The sequence below is a fragment of the Oncorhynchus kisutch genome, linkage group LG13 (genome assembly GCF_002021735.2).
Source record: "Oncorhynchus kisutch isolate 150728-3 linkage group LG13, Okis_V2, whole genome shotgun sequence".
NCBI classification, from domain to species: Eukaryota; Metazoa; Chordata; class Actinopteri; order Salmoniformes; family Salmonidae; genus Oncorhynchus; species Oncorhynchus kisutch.
Window position 1 is genome coordinate 43092889 of NC_034186.2, and position 19952 is coordinate 43112840.

General features: G+C 46.6%; 1 protein-coding gene across 2 annotated transcripts in view; it reads right to left on the reverse strand.

Annotated features, from left to right (window-relative positions):
• Window positions 1-19952, reverse strand: part of LOC109902324 (rab GTPase-activating protein 1-like) — a 162881-nt gene that overhangs the window by 41337 nt on the left and 101592 nt on the right. For both annotated transcript variants that reach the window (XM_031786311.1, XM_031786313.1), the window contains exon 14: window positions 4581-4694. In XM_031786311.1, the coding sequence (XP_031642171.1) occupies window positions 4581-4694 (114 nt within the window). The remainder of the gene's footprint in view (window positions 1-4580; window positions 4695-19952) is intronic.

Here is a 19952-nt window from a genome sequence, read left to right on the forward strand (position 1 = left end):
TCCTCTGCTCAAACATACAATCAACGTGCTCTGAATGACTTTTTTGTGTGTTTTTTGTGTGTGATTCTCCCCGGCTGTCTAGCTTTTATTTGATTGTTAATTCTCAAAGATATTATTAAAAAATATATATACATTGCATTCGGGAAGTGTTGACTTTTTCCACATTTTGTTACGTTACACCCTTATTCTAAAATGGATCAAATAAAATATGACAAAGCAAAAACATTTTTTTTAAAAGAATTTGCAAATTAATAAATAAGGAAATAGAAAAATCACATTTACAAGTATTGAGACCCTTTACTCAGTACTCTGTTTTAGCACATTTGGCAGCGATTACAGACTCAAGCCTTCTTGGGTATGTTGCTACAAGCTTGGCACACCTGTATTTGGGGAGTCCCATTCTTCTCTGCAGACCCTCTCAAGCTCTGTCAGGTTGGATGGGGAGCGTCGCTGCACAGCTATTTTCAGGTTTGTCCAGAGATGTTCGACCGGGTTCAAGTCCAGGCTCTGGCTGGGCCACTCAAGGACATTCAGAAACGTGTCCAGAAGCCACTCCTGCGTTGTATTGACTGTGTGCTTAGGGTCATTGTCCTGTTGGAAGGTGAACCGTCGCCCCAGCCTGAGGTCCGGAAGGCACTGGAGCAGGTTTTCATCTAGGATCGCTCTGTACTTTGCTCTGTTCATCTTTCCCTTGATCCTGATGAGTCTCTCACCCGTTGAAAAATCACCACAGCATGATGCTGCCACTACCATGCTTCACCAAAGGGATGGTGCCAAGTTTCCTCCAGATGTTCGATCTTGGTTTCATCAGACCAGAGAATCTTGTTTCTCATGGTCAGAGTCCTTAAGACGCCTTTTGGCAAACTCCAAGCGGGCTGTCATGGGCCTTTTACTGAGGAATGGCTTCCGTCTAGCCACTCCACTATAAAGGCCTGATTGGTGCAGTGCTGCAGAGATGGTTGTCCTTCTGGAAGGTTCTCCCATCTCCACAGAGGAACTCTGGAGCTTTGTCAGAGTGAGCATCGCGTTCTTGGTCACCTCCCTGAGCAAGGCCCTTCCCCCCGGATTGCTCAGTTTGACTGGGCAGCCAGCTCTAGGAAGAGTCTTGGTGGTTCCAAACTTCTTCCATTTAAGAATAATGGAGGGCACTGTGTTCTTGGGGACCTTCAATGCTGCAGACATTTTTTGGTACCCTTCCACAGATCTGTGCCTCGTCACAATCCTGTGTTGGAGTTCTACAGACAATCCCTTTGACCTCATGGCTTGGTTTTTGCTCTGACATGCACTGTCAACTATAGGACCTTATATAGACAGGTGTGCCATTCCAAATCATGTCCGATCAATTGAATTTACCACAGGTGGACTCCAATCAAGTTGTAAAAACATCTCAAGGATGATATCACTCCAGTGCAAATTGCTAAGTTGTAATTACTTCGCCACTATTGGCCTATTTATTGCCTTACCTCCTTACTTAATTTGCACACACTGAATACAGATTTTTCTATTGTGTTATTGACTGTACGATTGTTTATCCCATGTGTAACGGTGTTGTTTTTGTTGCACTGCTTTGCTTTATCTTGGCCAGGTCGCAGTTGTAAATGAGAACTTGTTCTCAACTGGCCTACCTGGTTAATAAATAAAATAAAATAAAGATCAATGGAAACAGGAGGCACCTGAGCTCAATTTCATGTCTCATAGCAACAGATCTTATGTAAATAAGGTACTTTTGTTTTTATTTTGAATTACATTTGCAAACATTTCTAAAAACCCTTTGTCATTATGGGGTATTGTGTGTAGATTGATGAGGAACATGTTTTATTTAATCTTTGAGAGTAAGGTTGTAACGTAACAAAATGTGGAAAAAGTCAAGCGGTCTGAATACTTTCCGAATGCACTGTATATATTTAAATATATATTTTTTGCATGCTTTTTATCTGGTTTTGGTCGTTTAAGTTGATAGTGAAACTGTTCTAAATATTTAGACGGCCCACCTAAGAATTTTATATACAGACAAAATACCTATAATTATCTCCATTGACTGTAATTTCAGCCATATGAACCAGATAGTTCGATTTTGGCAATGAAGTCTTATCCCCCCCCCCCCCCCCCCCCAAAATCAGATCCCCTGCAGTACCCAGTTCAAAAATCTCTGGCATAGACTATATAGTATAACCAGCTGTCACACTGATAGTACATGTTGAGTTGGGAGATGAACAGCATAGAAAGCATATTTCCTGAGGAGACTGCCTCGGCCCTCCCGTTTCTTGCTGAAACCCTTTCGGGACTGTCTTTGCCTGAGCGACTTTAATCTGGCTGTGCCAATCAAGAGATGGAAAGCTGCGCAAAGCCCTGTTTTCAAAGGGCAGATTTAACAACAGAGGGAGAAGGGGGGGGCAGAGAGAGAGAGATGGCTCCCTGCACAAGTCTTCTTAAAAGAACAGCAGTCGGTAAGCAGTTGGCGTAACACCCTCCTAAAATCTATTGTCGTCTTTTACTGTAGGGAAAGACGACAATATGTACTTAGGTTACATCTCATAACACTCTATTCTACAAAATAGTGCACTACTATTTGACCCTTCTGCCCTACTAGTGCATACATTTGACTTCACTCGAACCCTCTGTCCTAAGGGGTCTACATAACCATGTCCTAAGCGTGACATAATGGAATACAAAAGCTGCTACGTAACTACCTGGCTTGTGACTCGTACCATCAAAGGGCCCGATTCAGAATTGAGATAAGCATTCATTGATGTCAATTGGAGCCTTGCACGAAAATTGAAGTTGAGCAACCATACCTATCTAAAGTTAGAACACCGCTCGTAGTGTATAAAGGGTTTGCCGTCAGTTGTCATCATGACCATTCATGCCATGTAGTGGCATAATTATTGGCGTTAACGGCTAACCTTAACAAAATGGATTGAAATCGACATTTCCATGCATCTTGCTTGCTGTAACAAACTTTACAAGGGTATCTTGAATCGCCCTCCATTGCTTTTAATATAAAAATGAAATATGGGCTTTTCACCAATTCAATTGGTTTTCTGTTTGGCAAAGAATTCACATGAAAGCGTAATTACATTTTAGTCATTAGCAGACAACCTTATCCAGATCGACTTAGAGGAGCAATTATGGCTTAGAGCCTTGCTCAAGGGCACACCAACAGATTGTTCACCTTGTAAGCTCGAGGATTCGAACCAGCAACCTTTCGGTTACTGGGCCAGCGCTCTTAACCGCTACACTTAACTGCCACCCCCGGAGCTATACCTCGCCAGGCTGTCTCGGGATAGAGAAAAGTTTGATGGAGTGTCGCCATTCAGCTCGCTTTGCCGTGGCTTGAAGGATGTACAGTGCTCGATGGATGGGGGTGGCCGTGATAGACAACATCCCTATTTGTCAGTCGGACCAATTTTTTTATTTATTTAACTAGGCAAGTCAGTTCAGAACAAATTCTTATATACAATGATGGCCTAGGAACAGTGGGTACAACCAATCACGTGATGGGGAGAATGCTGGAGAATTTGACCCAATGTTCACATTGTCACCCTGTTGTTTCCTCTATACCTGGGCCTGTACTCATAAAACGTGCTAATCTACGATCAGTTTTAGCCTTTTAGATCGTAATGAATTACATTTTTTGGGACATGGGGGGGGGGGGGGCTGCAGCTGTTTTTTTCCCATACTCGCCCTGACCCCAATCCTTCACAAGGACATCACAGGTACATTGAACTCACCTAAAATAAAACACTTTAGGAAGAACATGGGAGACAAAAGTGTCTCTCTTCAGGATGTAGCCAACCTTATCAAGAGGCAATCTACATGTATTTGCATACAAATGAGAGCCTGGCACTCAACTGGCCTAGATGGTAACAGAGGATGAGGCTTTCTGACACTCAACATTTGCTCCACAGCATGCTTCTGTGTTGTCTGAAAAACGACATGTGGGACACACGTAGCTTCATTCTGGACTCGTAAAAACATACATTGGATTTGTGTAGCTTGTTTCCGAACTCTAAAAGCAAGTCACAAAGTCCGCTACCGCATCTGTGCGTCCCAATATGTTTTACTATGGCAACTTGGTGTGCACAGTATTGTGTGGTTTGTGTTTGCTTGTACATTTCAGTTTATAATTTATAGTTCTGCGCAGACCTGGGTTCAAATAGTATTTGAAATCTTTCAAATACATTGAGAGTAAGATCTAGCCTGCTTGGAGTGCTGGATGAATGGGGTTTGCAGTTTGGGGACTTTTCTATTGGTCCATTAAGCAAGTCAAGCTCAATCAAGCACAGATTAAGTATTTGCAATGATTTTCAATAGTATTTGAACCCAGGTCTGGGTCTGTGTACTTATTTATTCATATCCAAGTTTAACATACAAGGTAAGCTGTTAGCTGCTCTGGCGAGTGATCCTGGATAGATTTAGTGGTACAGAAACATCGAAACAGGTATCCCCACCCACTGGCCTGACTCATACTCATATCTTTCCTGTCTCCTCTTCACTACCAAACCCTAAGAAAACAACAAAATACAGAAAAGATCCACAAACAAATCTTCTTTTTTAAAAAGAGTGCCATCTATCCGTACCTTACAGATCTTGTAAAGGGAATCCTGCCCGTCTCCATCAGTGTCTTTGAAGTAGTCGTGAGCGGGGAATGTCCGGTGGATGTCTCTGGTGATCACTCCGTCCTGGGCAGAGTCCTGCAACACACAACACAAGGACTGTTTTATGCCTTTATACGCTTAAGGCTACATTCACCTACCACATAAGAAATAGAACTCTGTGTGACCCCACAAACCGCTTTACACAGATGCACGTGCACCACACATTCGCATGTACGAAGAAAGGCACGGCTTCCATTGGTGTCAAAGCAGATCAACTTCAACAGACTAGCGAGCTGTTCCAGTCATTCAGTAGAGACAACCAGAATCATAGTCAAAGAGAGGAACTTTGACTATTGGACACAATTTATCTAAATCAACCATATCGCGTGTGTTATTCAAATATCTACAGTACGCACAAGGAAAACATCCTCTGAGGAACAACCTGAGCGAGCAAGAGAGAAAGAGAGACAGAGAGGGAGCGGACCAAGGAGGAGAAAGAGAGATAATTATATTTTCTGGTTTTCAGAACGTTTGCTGTGTGAGCGTCGCCCGGTGGTGTCCCATTCCACTCAGCTGCTGCAGCTTGGGCTTCTAATCTGCAGCGCAGCACTTCCTCCAGGATGACTGGCGGCCTGGCATTTTCACACTACCCACTGTGAGCTGCAGATAAAACAGGCCCCGGCACCCTGACGGCTCTGACTGCTGTGCCTGTGTGTGTGTGAGATAGACTGTGCGCTTATACACGTGCGTGTGACAGAGTGCACGAGAAAGAACGAGGAAAATACACTGTCGTTCTCATTCGCCCTCTCTGTAGCACACTTGTGTACCACAGAAGACGGACTGCCAGACAGGCCAGCCTTTGCAGGTTTGAGAGGCGCGCGAGTCAAAACAAATGTGCAGATTGACGTTCATTGTCATGAATCTTGCCCCGGAGGCAGAACGGAGCGGTTTCTGCTAGATGGGCTAGCTGCAAAGTCAATATCGTACAAATTCATTTTTATGGGTTGAGCTTTTTGGTATTCATTTAAGGTTAGGGCAAGGCATTAGGGTTAGCATTATGGTTAAGGTTTAAATCAGATTTCATGACTTCGTGGCTGTGCCAGCTAGTGACCACTCTGCAGAGCTGCCTCCAGTATATGAGTCATCTCAATAAATACCAACCTGCAACAAACGCACTGAAGTAAATGACACTCAATTGTGTGTAATGGAGTTAAAGTGAAGTGGAGGAAGCACTGCTGACTGCGCGTTTTGTCGATTCCCTCGTTCTCCATCTCCAACAGAAAGCGTATTTATTTGGGCTTGATCTCACGCTCCCCCTCTCTCTTTAGCTCTTTGTTAGAAGTGGGGAATTGGGGGTCTTTTTCAATCAAAGCCGGTCTCCAGCATTTCCAGGATGAGGTACAATTTCCCCAAATGATCTGATTAAAGAGCAATTTTATATTAACATACCCTTGAGTTTCCTTTTGTGTCTCACTAAGTGTTCAGCTAAATACATAAATTCAATAATTCCTTCTTCCAGTGGGAAAAGAACAATATTTCAGACAATTCTCAGAGGCCCAGTCATAGCAGGGTTGGATTTCATAAGACTCTGGGCCATGATTTGCAGTGACTATATTGAGCCTTTAAGAGCCAATGGAGTCACAGCAGGCCAAAAGGTCAAATGTCAAACGGTTGTCAGCAGCGGTGCCACAGGGGCACATTCGGTCTTCACCCCCCTCTTCATGGGAAAAAACAACAGAGAAACTGTATCAACCCAATAGGACTGGGCACAGCCTGGCATCACCAACACACAGGCTAAAATTAAATTCAGCTCACATTAGGTAGATGTTGCCCATAACCCCAGACCGAGAATCAGAATACAGCCTAATGAACATTATAACAGTTCATACATGTTTATGCCAAGTTCTAAAGTATTGTATGATACCTGCAGGCTTTAAGTAAAGTGTTGCTCAAAGAGTACTGGGTTAGGACACTGCTGTGTTTCAGCTGTTTCTGCCCAGCTAATGCTAATTGGATGTGTGTAGCTAGTAGCTTTCTCCATATATCGGGCCAATACGCTAAGAACAGTTTAGGGGGCAACTGATTCATTTCATTTCAGGAAGCAAACAACGACAGACAGTTGAAGGGCTTGACTGTCACTGCCAGCCTGGCACACAACAACCTGTAACGCTTTAACGAGATTGGACACGAGGAGGGGGAGGTATGACAATGCATTATGGGTAGGTTGGAACTAAACATTTGATATGCTTTCATTACAAGCGCAAACACCAAAGAGATGATAATAATATGAGCTTAATAATAGCGTAGATACTAGCATGCACATGTACTCGCATGCACATGAAACATACAAGTACTCTGTCGCTCAACAACCCACCCTCCCACGCCACTATTTAAGCAGTCCAATAATTAAACCAAGTGCAGCACCATGACAACATCAATCTGGGTCTGGAGGAATCTCGTTGACAGGGCCAGTTGTAAACAGTTTGATTAAATTAACGGCGCATGTCACTACTAATTAAAAGCGTCATTAGTCAACTAATGGCAGTAAATAAGGCTACAGTAGGTCTCCTCTCTCTGAGTCACTCTTCAGATGAGCTACCCCCTCCGATACAAAGTCCTTGGTGTCTCTGAATCCGTGCCACTGGCTTGTCATCCCTGCACTCGAAGAAAGGGAGCGATAAAAGGGAAAGCCGTCAGGGTGTGGGTGAGGCTGGAATCGGATGCGTGCACACTTGTGCATTGGTCAAATGATATTGGCAATGCGTGCTTGCCTGCGTACAATATACATGTGAGATGTGTGGGCATATATTATGTATGTGTATGTGCACGCTCACATGAGAGCATGCACGAGTGTGTGCACCAAGGATTTATACACGCACACTAGATCACTGACAGGGGGCCAATGTTTTGAAGGCAGCACACCTCCATCATGGCATTCCCTCACCATTGTCGACATTTTTTGGAAGCTCCAAATATGCATTTATTAATGTATATATTTAATGTATATATTTATTTTAGCCACAAGTATTCTATTACAGATCCCTTAATATAATGAACTAGTCTTAACTGACTTGCCTAGTTAAATAAAAGGTTAAATAAAAATGGCTTACTTTTAAATGGTATTACGTGAGCTAAAGATAAAAAATAAGATATGAAAACATATATTTAGAAAATTCCTTCAAATACAATTTCTGGAAAGTTCTAATATTACTGTCCCCACTATAACAAAAATACATGTCATGTTGTCCTTGAAACATGTAATTGAAATACTGCAGGATCCCATTCATTCCAATGGAGGACTGCTCCTACTGGGGAGTGCCAAGATGGCCGACCGGTGGCTTCAAAGCCTCTCACCGGCTAATACATAGCATCTGCAATCCAGAGTTTATATGCAGCATTGGTGTGCACGTGTGTGTTCTTCATCACTTCAAAAGAGGGGGCCATTTTCCTGAAGCTGCTTATAGCAGGACTTATTTCATCAGTCGATTCAAAGGGCTTGGAGTCGGGCCTTTGTCTAAATGATCCGTGGGTCGGTGGAAAGTACAGTAGAGCGCAGGTGGTGGTGCTACCGATCCGCTTCCGTCATACTCGCACTGGATACTGTACTGGATGGTTATGGTAGGAACACTGTGGCACTATGGGTGACCTAGATTTACCAGGGGCTCAAAGACAACCCCTCCCCCACACAATCGTATCATAAAGAGAACATTCAGGTTTCTCGAGACACAGACACACACACTAACACCCCCGTCCACCCACTCGTCATAACAGTTTCACACAAGGTCAGAAGCCCAACGAACCACATTACGCTACATGACATAATAAATATGCAGGAATTTAAAAAATCATTAACTGAGGCAGAATAAGATCAGAGTGGTGTGTGTGTGAGAGAGAGAGAGTAAGACTCATGCTGTCTTGCTAGTCCCTTTGGAGTAACTGTCTGGAGTGGGGGGTAGACAGTGACAGAAAAGGAGACAGAAACAAAAAATGAGAGAGACGAAGAGCTCTTCTAATTGCAGCTCGGGGGCCTGTTGGCAAGACAAGGCATTACTCAGCCTCACCGAGCAACACAGGCAGGTAACCCATTTACCACCCCGAAATAAAAAGTGCTGATTTTGCCAAGTCAAGCACCGCCCTCTGCCTCGCAGCTAACACCTCCACACCCATCGCCTCATTCCCCGACAAGCTCACTCTGTAACCAGAGCCGGTGGTAAGTCAGTCGGGTGCAAACCTCAAGTGCTGCTAGCGCCTCAGGCCAGATGCGCCGGGGAATTGTGTACTACAGCAGCAGGGTAAATTGAGGTCAGCACCAGTAAAAAGGCGATGCTGATATTATAGTGTGTGAACAATGTGTTCGCTGCAAGATAAAGGCAGGGAATTATGCTCAACTAAAACACGATTAAGATGCGTTAAATAAATACGAGCCAAATGCTGCCCTGAGGATGGCTGGGTTGTGTTGTGTGTCTGGGAAGGACAGTAATCGAAGCTGCGATCCTGGCGCAGTCACTAGTTAATTATACAACGACTGAGACCTTGATCTGCCCCCCACCATCTCTCCAGCGCTCTCTTTTAGTCCATCGCTTACTCAATTACTCCTCTTCTCTCTTTCTGTGTGTATGAAAATTAATCTCATCTGTGCGCAGCATCGTAAACCCCATGGTTCCTGACAAACAGGCTTCATAAATAAGCTTAGGGAGCAGGGGGGCTCTAAATGGTCATTTAGTGACAAACATCTGTGAAAGAAACCTGCCTCGTGCAAACAGAAGACACAGGTTTTTTTCCACTGGCGCAATTGCTATGGCTTATCCGATGCTAGCCCTCTCAGTTTGCTCTATGGGTTGACGGCTCAAGCCCTGCTGTTTGGCTGGCCGAGTCCCGGTTAACAAGCCACCGCTGGCCCCTGTCAGATTTCCCCCGGTCACAAGAGAAAGATAAAACCGATGACCTTCAAGCCCATTGATCTGAGTCCGGCTCACCTCTGTGGCACACCGGGGATCACTTCGAGCACTGCTGGAAGGTTCCACACAGGCTGTTGTGGTTGGGGATAATTATGCCACATATGGGATAGAGGTCTGTGTTGCTATCCTCTTGTCTAGTTCAAAGCCCAATCTTGATAATCGTTCCGGTCGTTGCACGATGACGTTCTATTGAGCCAGGATATGCTAGTACTGAAATACAACAACAAAAATGTGCAACGGTTGAGGGTTCCCGAGGGAATGGAAATCAACGTCATAGAAAGGCCCATATGAGTTGGTCGGGATGGGTTTTAAGCAAATATGTAAAATTTGTCAAACTATGAAAAAGGTTACTCATCAGAGAGTAAACATGTTCGCGTCAGTGGAGAAGTCAACAAGAATCGCTTAACCATGGACATGCTTACATGTGGCCACACAGGACCGCGTTCAGTAAAGCGTACTTCCAAGCAGAGCAGTCAGAACCTGGGTCGAGCCCTTATTACATAAACAATGTTTATGTAATAAGGGTTTCAGATCCACTGCTGGGAGGCAGCGATGCCTCTAAACCCCAAGAGCCGGGACTGCTGGGATGTGTGTGGAGGCTCAGATAGGAGAGCAAGCCGTCAGAGCCCATTAAGCCCGACGTGACAGCCAGTCCAATCAGCGTGGCAAGAGATCCCGGCTGACAAGCGCTGCTAGCCTCCTGCCTAGCGACTCGGAGAGAGAGCAACAGTAAGCCAGACAGCTAGCTGCATTGTGCATATGAGACAGCTCCCCCTAATGCATTGCACATTAGACGCAGCGAGAATTAATCCATTAGTTCCTAGGATGTCACCTGGTTAGTGTGGGTCTGGTTATCAGACCCGTGCACAAGTTTCAATGAGCAAGCGTGACTAGCTTGCCCTGCGCATCGGTAAACACTTTGGAACGAAATGGCCGGACAGGCCGCTGATGTGTGCGGGGTAAGGTCTTCTCCGCCCAATGCATGTTCCATTTAAATAAGCTCGTTTCTAGAACTTTCCAGAAAGTTCTCAGTAGCGTTGTAGCCTAACGGTGCATGGGATGGAACATTGCCCGGGAGTCTCTTGGAGCCTGGTCGACGTGTGTGACTGAGGCAGAAAGACGGGGCATGCCTTCACCCATCTTCATCCCAGGCTGAGGGGATCAGCGCCGTCACCAGCAGGCCACCCTGCCGCGCTGTGACCCAGATCACTGGAGATGCCAAAGCGCTCATCTCCCTCCCCCCCGAGGGGAGAGAGCGAGGGCGGTGTAGTGCAGTGGCTCAGATGAACAGGCAGCACGCAGTGTCAGAGAGCATGTCTGTCTGAGGACTAAACCTCGGCACCCTTCCAAGGAGAGGACACTTCTCGGTCATGGTCGTGACGGAGGGGCTGGATATAAAGCAGACATTGATCCATAACTGGTTGTGGGAAGTCATGAGGTACTGTCATGCTTATTACCGTCCCAATGAGATGGCACGACGACGAGTTAAAACGTTTGATCACGTTAAGTGTGTATCTATGTTCTCTCATTCTCCCTTATTCACTCCCCTCTTTTCAGTTCATCAACTGTCCCTTTAGGGGTTGTGCGTCAACGGTGTAAAACGAAGGTGTCCCATTTTCTTTCCCCGCTTTAAAGGCTGGCAATACAGTTACGGTTAATCACACTGTCAAATGGAAAATATCCAAGGACAATGTGATACTGAATACTATGGTAGGCATTTACCTCTGGCCAAATCTCTGGAGGAGACCTGCAGCATAGAGAGACTGAGGGAGGCTGCCGCTGTGCTCAGGGCAGGCAGGGTGAGAGAGACGGAGGCTGAGAGAGAAGAGTAGGGCCAGATGATTGACAAGGGATATTATCTGGCCCATTTCTCCCCTGGGTGAAATCTAGCACTTCAAAGCAGCCCATAATTGAAATGTAAAAACAGCTGCATTCTTAGCCTGATCACACAGTCCAACCTTGAGGAAGAGCAACCAAATAAAAAGGTGAGAGAGGGGGATGGAGGTGGGTGAGAGAAGAGGAAGAGGGGAGGGAAGGAAGGAGAGGTGGGGTCGGGTGCCTTTTAAGCCTTGCCAGTGTAGACAGATTCATTTCGTTTATGCATTATGCATGTGTGGCGCTGCGTGTGATCATGCTGACGGCTTGTTATTAAGTGTGTCGTGGGGAGAAAACACACAGCGCGTCAAAAGACCTCACACACGCAACTGCTTCGAACTTAGTCAATACTAGCATTGCGCGCGAGAGATCGCTTTCTTCACTGCTTGGAGTGCCCCAGCCGCTATAAACCATGTGCCAACACGTAACATCGCTCCTGACACCTGGATCACCACCATGTCTCATTTGTCATCCCCAGGCCACCGTAATATATTCCGCTAATATTCAGACAATGGCAGTCAGTTAATTAAAAATCAAGTCCCTCGGCGACCTTTGTCCTTTTGTCGAGGCTAGGATTTTATTTTTTTGGGGGGGACGTCCCTCAGGGGGTACAACAGCTGGCCGTCTTGACAGATTGCAAACTCATCTGTCGCAGTGTTGTCATTGTGGTTTTAATGGCCAATGAGTGGCGATGCATTCTAATTTGTCCGGGACTGTAGGCTTATTCCAAGTGGAGTGCACTTGGCACCAACTCTGCAGAATGAAGCAGGGTGCTGGAGCAGGATAGGAGTGGGGCCAGCCTGGTGGTACAGGGTACAGGATAAAGTGCATCCCCCGGCTCCTGACATTTCTATATTTGTGTTTATACCGGAGGACATGGATTGTGTTCTTTCTTTCCTCCCCATCAGGGCTCGGACTGAGCTTTTCCCTGGCGAGGGACAGTCTGGGGGGCAAGCTAATTGAGCGAGGTGGACAGCACTTCTGGTGAGCTGGGGGTAAAGCTGCGAGGTTGGATGGGTTTATTAGAGTGTGTGTGTGTGTGTGTGTGTGTGAGCATCTGGTGTCAGTGTCTCAGTTCACCTCTCTGACCCGGCTGTGAAAGCCAACATGAGAACACAGTGTACTCCGCCATGCTCCAGTACAGGCACACACCACAAGGTGAAGGTTTCAAAGCACACTCGACAAGGAAGACCGAAGGAGACCCTACTGTGCCAAAGTATAATAATCTTAAATCATTATTTACAGCACTTACAACACGACATAGTGGGTCAGCCACCAATTGTGCAAGTTCTCCCATTTAAAAAGATGAGAGGCCTGTAAGTTTCATCATAGGTACACTTCAACTGTGACAGACAAAATTAGATTTTTAATGAATTTATTTGCAAATTATGGTGGAAAATAAGTATTTGGTCAATAACAAAAGTTTCTCAATACTTTGTTATATACCCTTTGTTGGCAATGACAGAGGTCAAACGTTTTCTGTAAGTCTTCACAAGGTTTTCACACACTGTTGCTGGTATTTTGGCCCATTCCTCCATGCAGATCTCCTCTAGAGCAGTGATGTTTTGGGGCTGTTGCTGGGCAACACGGACCTTCAACTCCCTCCAAAGATTTTCTATGGGGTTGAGATCTGGAGACTGGCTAGGCCACTCCAGGACCTTGAAATGCTTCTTACGAAGCCACTTCTTCGTTGCCCGGGCGGTGTGTTTGGGATCATTGTCATGCTGAAAGACCCAGCCACGTTTCATCTTTAATGCCCTTGCTGATGGAAGGAGGTTTTCACTCAAAATCTCACGATACATGGCCCCATTCATTCTTTCCTTTACACGGATCAGTCGTCCTGGTCCCTTTGCAGAAAAACAGCCCCAAAGCATGATGTTTCCACCCCCATGCTTCACAGTATGTATGGTGTTCTTTGGATGCAACATTCTTTGTCCTCCAAACACGACGAGTTGAGTTTTTACCAAAAAGTTATATTTTGGTTTCATCTGACCATATGACATTCTCCCAATCTTCTTCTGGATCATCCAAATGCTCTCTAGCAAACATCAGACGGGCCTGGACATGTACTGGCTTAAGCAGGGGGACACGTCTGGCACTGCAGGATTTGAGTCCCTGGCGGCGTAGTGTGTTACTCATGGTAGGCTTGGTTACTTTGGTCCCAGCTCTCTGCAGGTCATTCACTAGGTCCCCCCGTGTGGTTCTTGGATTTTTACTCACCGTTCTTGTGATCATTTTGACCCCACGGGGTGAGATCGTGCGTGGAGCCCCAGATCGAGGGAGATTATCAGTGGTCTTGTATGTCTTCCATTTCCTAATAATTGCTCCCACAGTTGATTTCTTCAAACCAAGCTGCTTACCTATTGCAGATTCAGTCTTCCCAGCCTGGTGCAAGTCTACAATTTTGTTTCTGGTGTCCTTTGACAGCTCTTTGGTCTTGGCCATAGTGGAGTTTGGAGTGTGACTGTTTGAGGTTGTGGACAGGTGTATTTTATACTGATAACAAGTTCAAACAGGTGCCATTAATACAGGTAACGAGTGGAGGACAGAGGAGCCTCTTAAAGAAGAAGTTACAGGTCTGTGAGAGCCAGCAATCTTGCTTGTTTGTAGGTGACCAAATACTTATTTTCCATCATAATTTGCAAATAAATTCAAAAATCCTACAATGTGATTTTCTGGATTCTCGTAGTTGAAGTGTACCTATGATGAAAATTACAGGCCTCTCTCATCTTTTTAAGTGGGAGAACTTGCACAATTGGTGGCTGACTAAATACTTTTTTGCCCCACTAAGTATCAAAAGCAAAAATATATTTACCTAGCGAGAAAGGCAATACGTGCACTGAATAAACTACACTGAACAAAATTATATAAATTGTTGCATGTAGCATCTGTTACAGTTCATATAAGGAAATCAGTCAATTGAAATAAATTCATTTGGGCCTAATCTATGGATTTCACATGACTGGAAATACAGATATGCATCTGCTGTTCACAGATATCATTTTTTTTTAAAGAAGCAGGGGCGTGGATCAGAAAACTAGTCAGTATCTGGTGTGACCACCATTTGCCTCATGTTGCGTGACACATCTCCTTTGCATAGAGTTGATCAGGCTGTTGATTGTGGCCTGTGGAATGTTGTCCCACTCCTCCTCAATGGCTGTGAGAAGTTGCTTGATATTGCGGAAACTGTAACATGCTGTCGTACACGCCGATCCAGCGCATCCCAAACATGCTCAATGGGTGACATGTCTGGTGAGTATGCAGGCCCTGGAAGAACTGGGACATTTTCAGCTTCCATGAATTGTGTACAGATCCTTGAGGCTGTGCACTATCATGCTGAAATCATTGCCAACGATAAAATACAATGGTGTTTGTTGTCCGTACCTTATGTCTGTCCGTACCATAACCCCACCTTTACCATGGGGCACTCTGTCCACAACGATGACGTCAGCAAACCTCTCGCCCACATGGTGCCATACACGACGTCTGCCATTTGCCCGGTACAGTTGAAACTGGGATTCATCCGTCAAGAGCACACTTCTCCGGCGTGCCAGTGACCATCGAAGGTTAGCATCATTTGCCCACTGAAGTTGGTTACAATGGCGAACTGCAGCCAGGTCAAGACTCTGGTGAAGATGACGAGCACGCAGATAAACTTCACTGAGATGGTTTCTGTTGTGTTTATATTTTTGATCAGTATATTTACAAGGCCCTTTCCCACTCCACTCTACCTCCCAGTCAAAGAGTACATACAGACCATATCTACAGAGCACCTGGTAGTAGGTAAATCTTTCTGGATGGCCAGGATAGGACCCCAAAACTGCCAGTCACCTTTGTATCCCCCCTCAGATAAAAACAGATGGAAATGTACTGGAAATGTGCTGCGTTGGGCTCCAATTTCAGCTGAACCCTTCAAGTTAACATGGCCATTCCCTCCTTCCAATACATTCTCCAGTTGCTCTTTTATTCCTAACCTCAAAAGGAGACTTGTTGGATGACAGTGATGCTGGGTAAGGCCTCAGATCCCGAAGGGACACAGAGTCTGGACATTCTGGAGGAGATCGATGTGACCCCCTGTGTATGAGAGCTGTTCCAGCTCAACATCTCTCCTCCTCAGCTCAACCACCTACTACTTCAGTCGCACTGCAGCCTGAATAAAACGCAGCTTTAAAATATATTTTTTCCCCCTTGGGCTCTGATCAGCTCCGTCCCCCTCAGAGCGTCTTCTCTCAACAGAGCGTATCAGCTCAGCAAATATCCTCTCGCAGTCACATCCACCACTGCCTGGGCACAGAGTTCAAGTGACTCCGCAGCCTGTCCTACCTCCTGCATCTCCTCCTGGCTCTTCTGGGATTCCCCCCCTTCGCTGGAGGCGAGTCATATAGTATGAGGCCAGCCACACCAGACAGGACTTGACAGCTTTGAGTTTTCTCCCAGTGCAGACATCACACTCCATATCTCCAGGTCCAGTGTAATAGCGAGCAGGAAGAGCAACTTGGGGTCCCGTCTTCAATTTCTCCACTAATTGTGCCAGCAGTGTTTTTGCTCAGTACAGGCCTTGGGATAAAGCATTTCTTGCACAGGTGGCAGCTGTTGCCACCCCACTGATCATCGTGAATCCAGAAGTCATTAATACAGCCCATAAAGTAGCTGTGTCCACAGGGAATAGCTACCGGCTCCTTCGGTAGATCCAGACAAATCAAAAAAATTGATTGAATCCATAGCCATTGCCATTTTGTTTCACTTCCTAACAGACTGAGCAGCAGTGTAGGAGAGAAACACTACATGACCAAAGGTAGGTGGACACCTGCTCGTCTAACATCCCGTTACAAACTTATGGGTATTAATATGGAGTTGGTCCCCCTTTGCCGCTATAACATCCTCCACTCTTCTGGGAATGCTTTCCACTAGATGTTGGAACATTGCTGCGGGGACTTGCTTCCATTCAGCCATAAGAGCATTAAGTGAGGTCGGGTACTGATGTTGGGGGATTAGGCCTGGCCCGCAGTCGGCGTTCCAATTCATCCAAAAGGTGTTTGATGGGGTTGAGTTCAGGGCTCTGTGCATGCCAGTCAAGTTCTTCCACACCGATCTTGACAAACCATTTCTATATGGACCTCGCTTTGTGCACAGGGGCATTGTCATGTTGAAACAGGAAAGGGCATTCCCCAAACTTTTGCCACAAAGTTGGAAGCACAGAATCGTCTAGAATGTTGTATGCTATTGCGTTAAGATTTCCCTTCACTGGAACTAAGGGGCCTAGTCCAAACCATGAAAAACCACCCCAGATCATTAGTCCTCCTCCACCAAACATTACAGTTGGCACTATGCATTGTGGCAGGTAGCGTTCCCCTGGCATGTGTCCGTCGGACTGCCAGATGGTGAAGCGTGATTCATTACTTCAGAGAACGCGTTTCTACTGCTCCAGAGTCCAATGGCGGCGAGCTTCACACAACTCCAGCCAATGCTTGGCATTGCGCGTGGTGATCTTAGGCTTGTGTGCGGCTGTTTGGCCATGAAAACCCATTTCATGAAGCTCCCGACAAACAGTTATTGTGCTGACGTTGCTTCCAGAGGCAGTTTGGAACTCGGTAGTGAGTGTTGCAACCGAGGACAAACCATTTTTATGCACTTTAGCACTGAGGTCCCATTCGGGAGCTTGTGAGCTCTTCAGCCACGCCATTCTACTGCCAATGTTTGTCTATGGAGATTGCATGGCTGCATGCTCGACTTTATACACCCATCAGCAACGGGTGTGGCTGAAATCTCTGAATCCACTAACTTAAAGGATTGTCCATATACTTTTGCTCATATATAGCATACGTATCGTTTCTCTAGAAGGGTTTGTGTAGATAGGTATTGTTTCCATAGAAGTGTTTGTACAACTATGCATACATGAATGAATAACACAGCTATTTCTGAGCGGCACAAATACCCATATTAATTACTCCCTATTTTTAAACTTCACATAAACCTCTTCCCTTGCAGTGTGGCTCCACGTTGCCATAGCTACGCTACTTCAATGAAGTCTTGGGCTGCGGTAGGGAGACACTAGAGACGAAACGCAGAAATATGTAAATTCTCCCTTATACACACATACAGTAGGCAGGCATATGGGAACAGAAACCAACATAGAAATGTGTATGTAAACATGTAAACACGACACACACAAAAAGACAGTACACACATGCCTGCATGCACAGTATGTTACAAACACATCATTTCAGGGGGGAATCAATTGGTTAGTTGAAAAACCATAAAAACCAAACTAGATCTCAATCACAACCTAATGCGCATCCAAACACCAATCAGCTAATATAGTGGACCATAATTCAAACTGACCACCACATTCAATGACAAACACCTACTTCAAAAGGCAATCTGCAATAACAATCCACCTCCCTGGTCCAGCTCCAGGAGGAGTGGGCTTCGGTGGCTAGATAGATGGAGGCTCTCTCAAATGCGCACACACAAGCATTTGGTATACTTGTGGAGATAGAGCAGTGGAGATCATGGTCTGGTGCCTCTCCCTATACTTCAGTGACCTCCTTTCTGTGCTGGGTGTCATTAGGTGTGAAATGAGTTCCTGAAAAACACGGGTCGCGTCTCAAACGGAAGACTGTTCCCTGTAGAGTGCACTGCCTTTGGTCAGGGCTCTGGTGACACGTAGTGCACAATATAGGGAATAGGGCACCACTTGGGACATAGGGCGGGCTCCGTTCATCTTGTCCTGTACTCGTCTGTTTTGCTCATTGCACAGTCCCAGACGTGGCCAAACCGAAGCCGACTTGGTCGTCCGCCCTGATGTGAGCAGTAGCTGGCACACAAGCGAATTGTGAGAAAGTGGGTTACGTGCTCAAACTGGAGTAGAGTCAGAACGCATGTGAATTGTGCATGAAGGCGGGTGGACACACAACCACGCGTATCACCCGTTTCAGGTGCGTGTGAGCACATGTTGTGGAGCACGGAGTTCATGTGAAACACACGTAGGTCCAACTTCACACACGCGCAGAGACAAAAAGCGTTGCGCTCAAATGAAGTGTTATGTTTAAAACGCCAAAGGACACAGACACAATATACTGTAGTAAACAGTGCCCGAGGGATTGACTTGGCAAGCCTCATATGATCTCTATACAAGCATCGGGCCGTGAAACCTACCAGCCAAGTTCAAACAAGGGGAATATTACACATGCACGCACCCAATCTGTGCAGCCACTGCTGTCACATTATGATTGACGTAACCACTTACACACACATGCATGTTCAGTTGCCCACACACACAGGTACACGTGTACTACTCATTAACATTGGCAGACAAACCCACACAGACCATCCTCGTATGTGCTCAAAGGCTGCAGTGAATATTCCCTCTTTACTAGTCACAAAAGTCTAGACACACACACACGCACACACTCTCTCTCCCTCGCTCTACCCCCTGGGGAGGCTGTTACCACACTCCTCCAAAGTGGCCACTTGTTGGCTGATTAAACGACGCTAAAACTCAAAGTCGACTCCTTAGGGAGGCGGCCACTGAATGTTCACTTTCTCTTCCTCTTTTTCTCCATCCCTCTCTCCCTCCTGCAGGCCTTCATAACCTGTTTGTTCAGCCTCCTAATGACATTAGCCCCAAGCCATGGAATAACCAACTATCTCGGGCCCTGGGACACATGATCCCCTTGGCTGCGCTTCTCACAGGGAAACAATGGCCAGAGAGTCGGATGACGCGAGGCTGGCTGGCTACTAGGGGAGAGCAACGCGGGGCCGCAGATAGTGAGGGGAAACGCACTGCCGCAGATAGGAAGGGGGGAAACGCACTGCCGCAGATAGGGGGGGTAAACGCACAGCCGCAGATAGGGCGGGGAAACACAATGCCGCAGATAGGGAGGGGGGGAGGGGGACCGCACTGCTGCAGATAGGGCGGGGAAACGCACTGCCGCAGATAGGGAGGGGGAAACGCACTGCCGCAGATAGGGGGGGAAAAACGCAATGCCGCAGATAGTGAGGGGAACGCACTGCCGCAGATAGGGGGGGGGGGGGGAAACGCACTGCCGCAGATAGGTGGGGAAAAACGCACTGCCGCAGATAGGGGGGGGAAACGCACTGCCGCAGATAGGGGGGGGAAACGCACTGCCGCAGATAGGCCGGGGAAACGCACTGCCGCAGATAGGCCGGGGAAACGCACTGCCGCAGATAGGGGGGGGGGGGGGAAACGCACTGCCGCAGATAGGTGGGGAAAAACGCACTGCCGCAGATAGGGGGGGGAAACGCACTGCCGCAGATAGGAGGGGGGGAACGCACTGCCGCAGATAGGAGGGGGGGGGAACGCACTGCCGCAGATAGGAGGGGGGAAACGCACTGCGCAGATAGGGGGGGAAACGCACTGCCGCAGATAGGGGGGGGAAACGCACTGCCGCAGATAGGGGGGGAAACGCACTGCCCGCAGATAGGGGGGGGAAACGCAACTGCCGCAGATAGGGGGGGAAACGCACTGCCGCAGATAGGGGGGGGAAACGCACTGCCG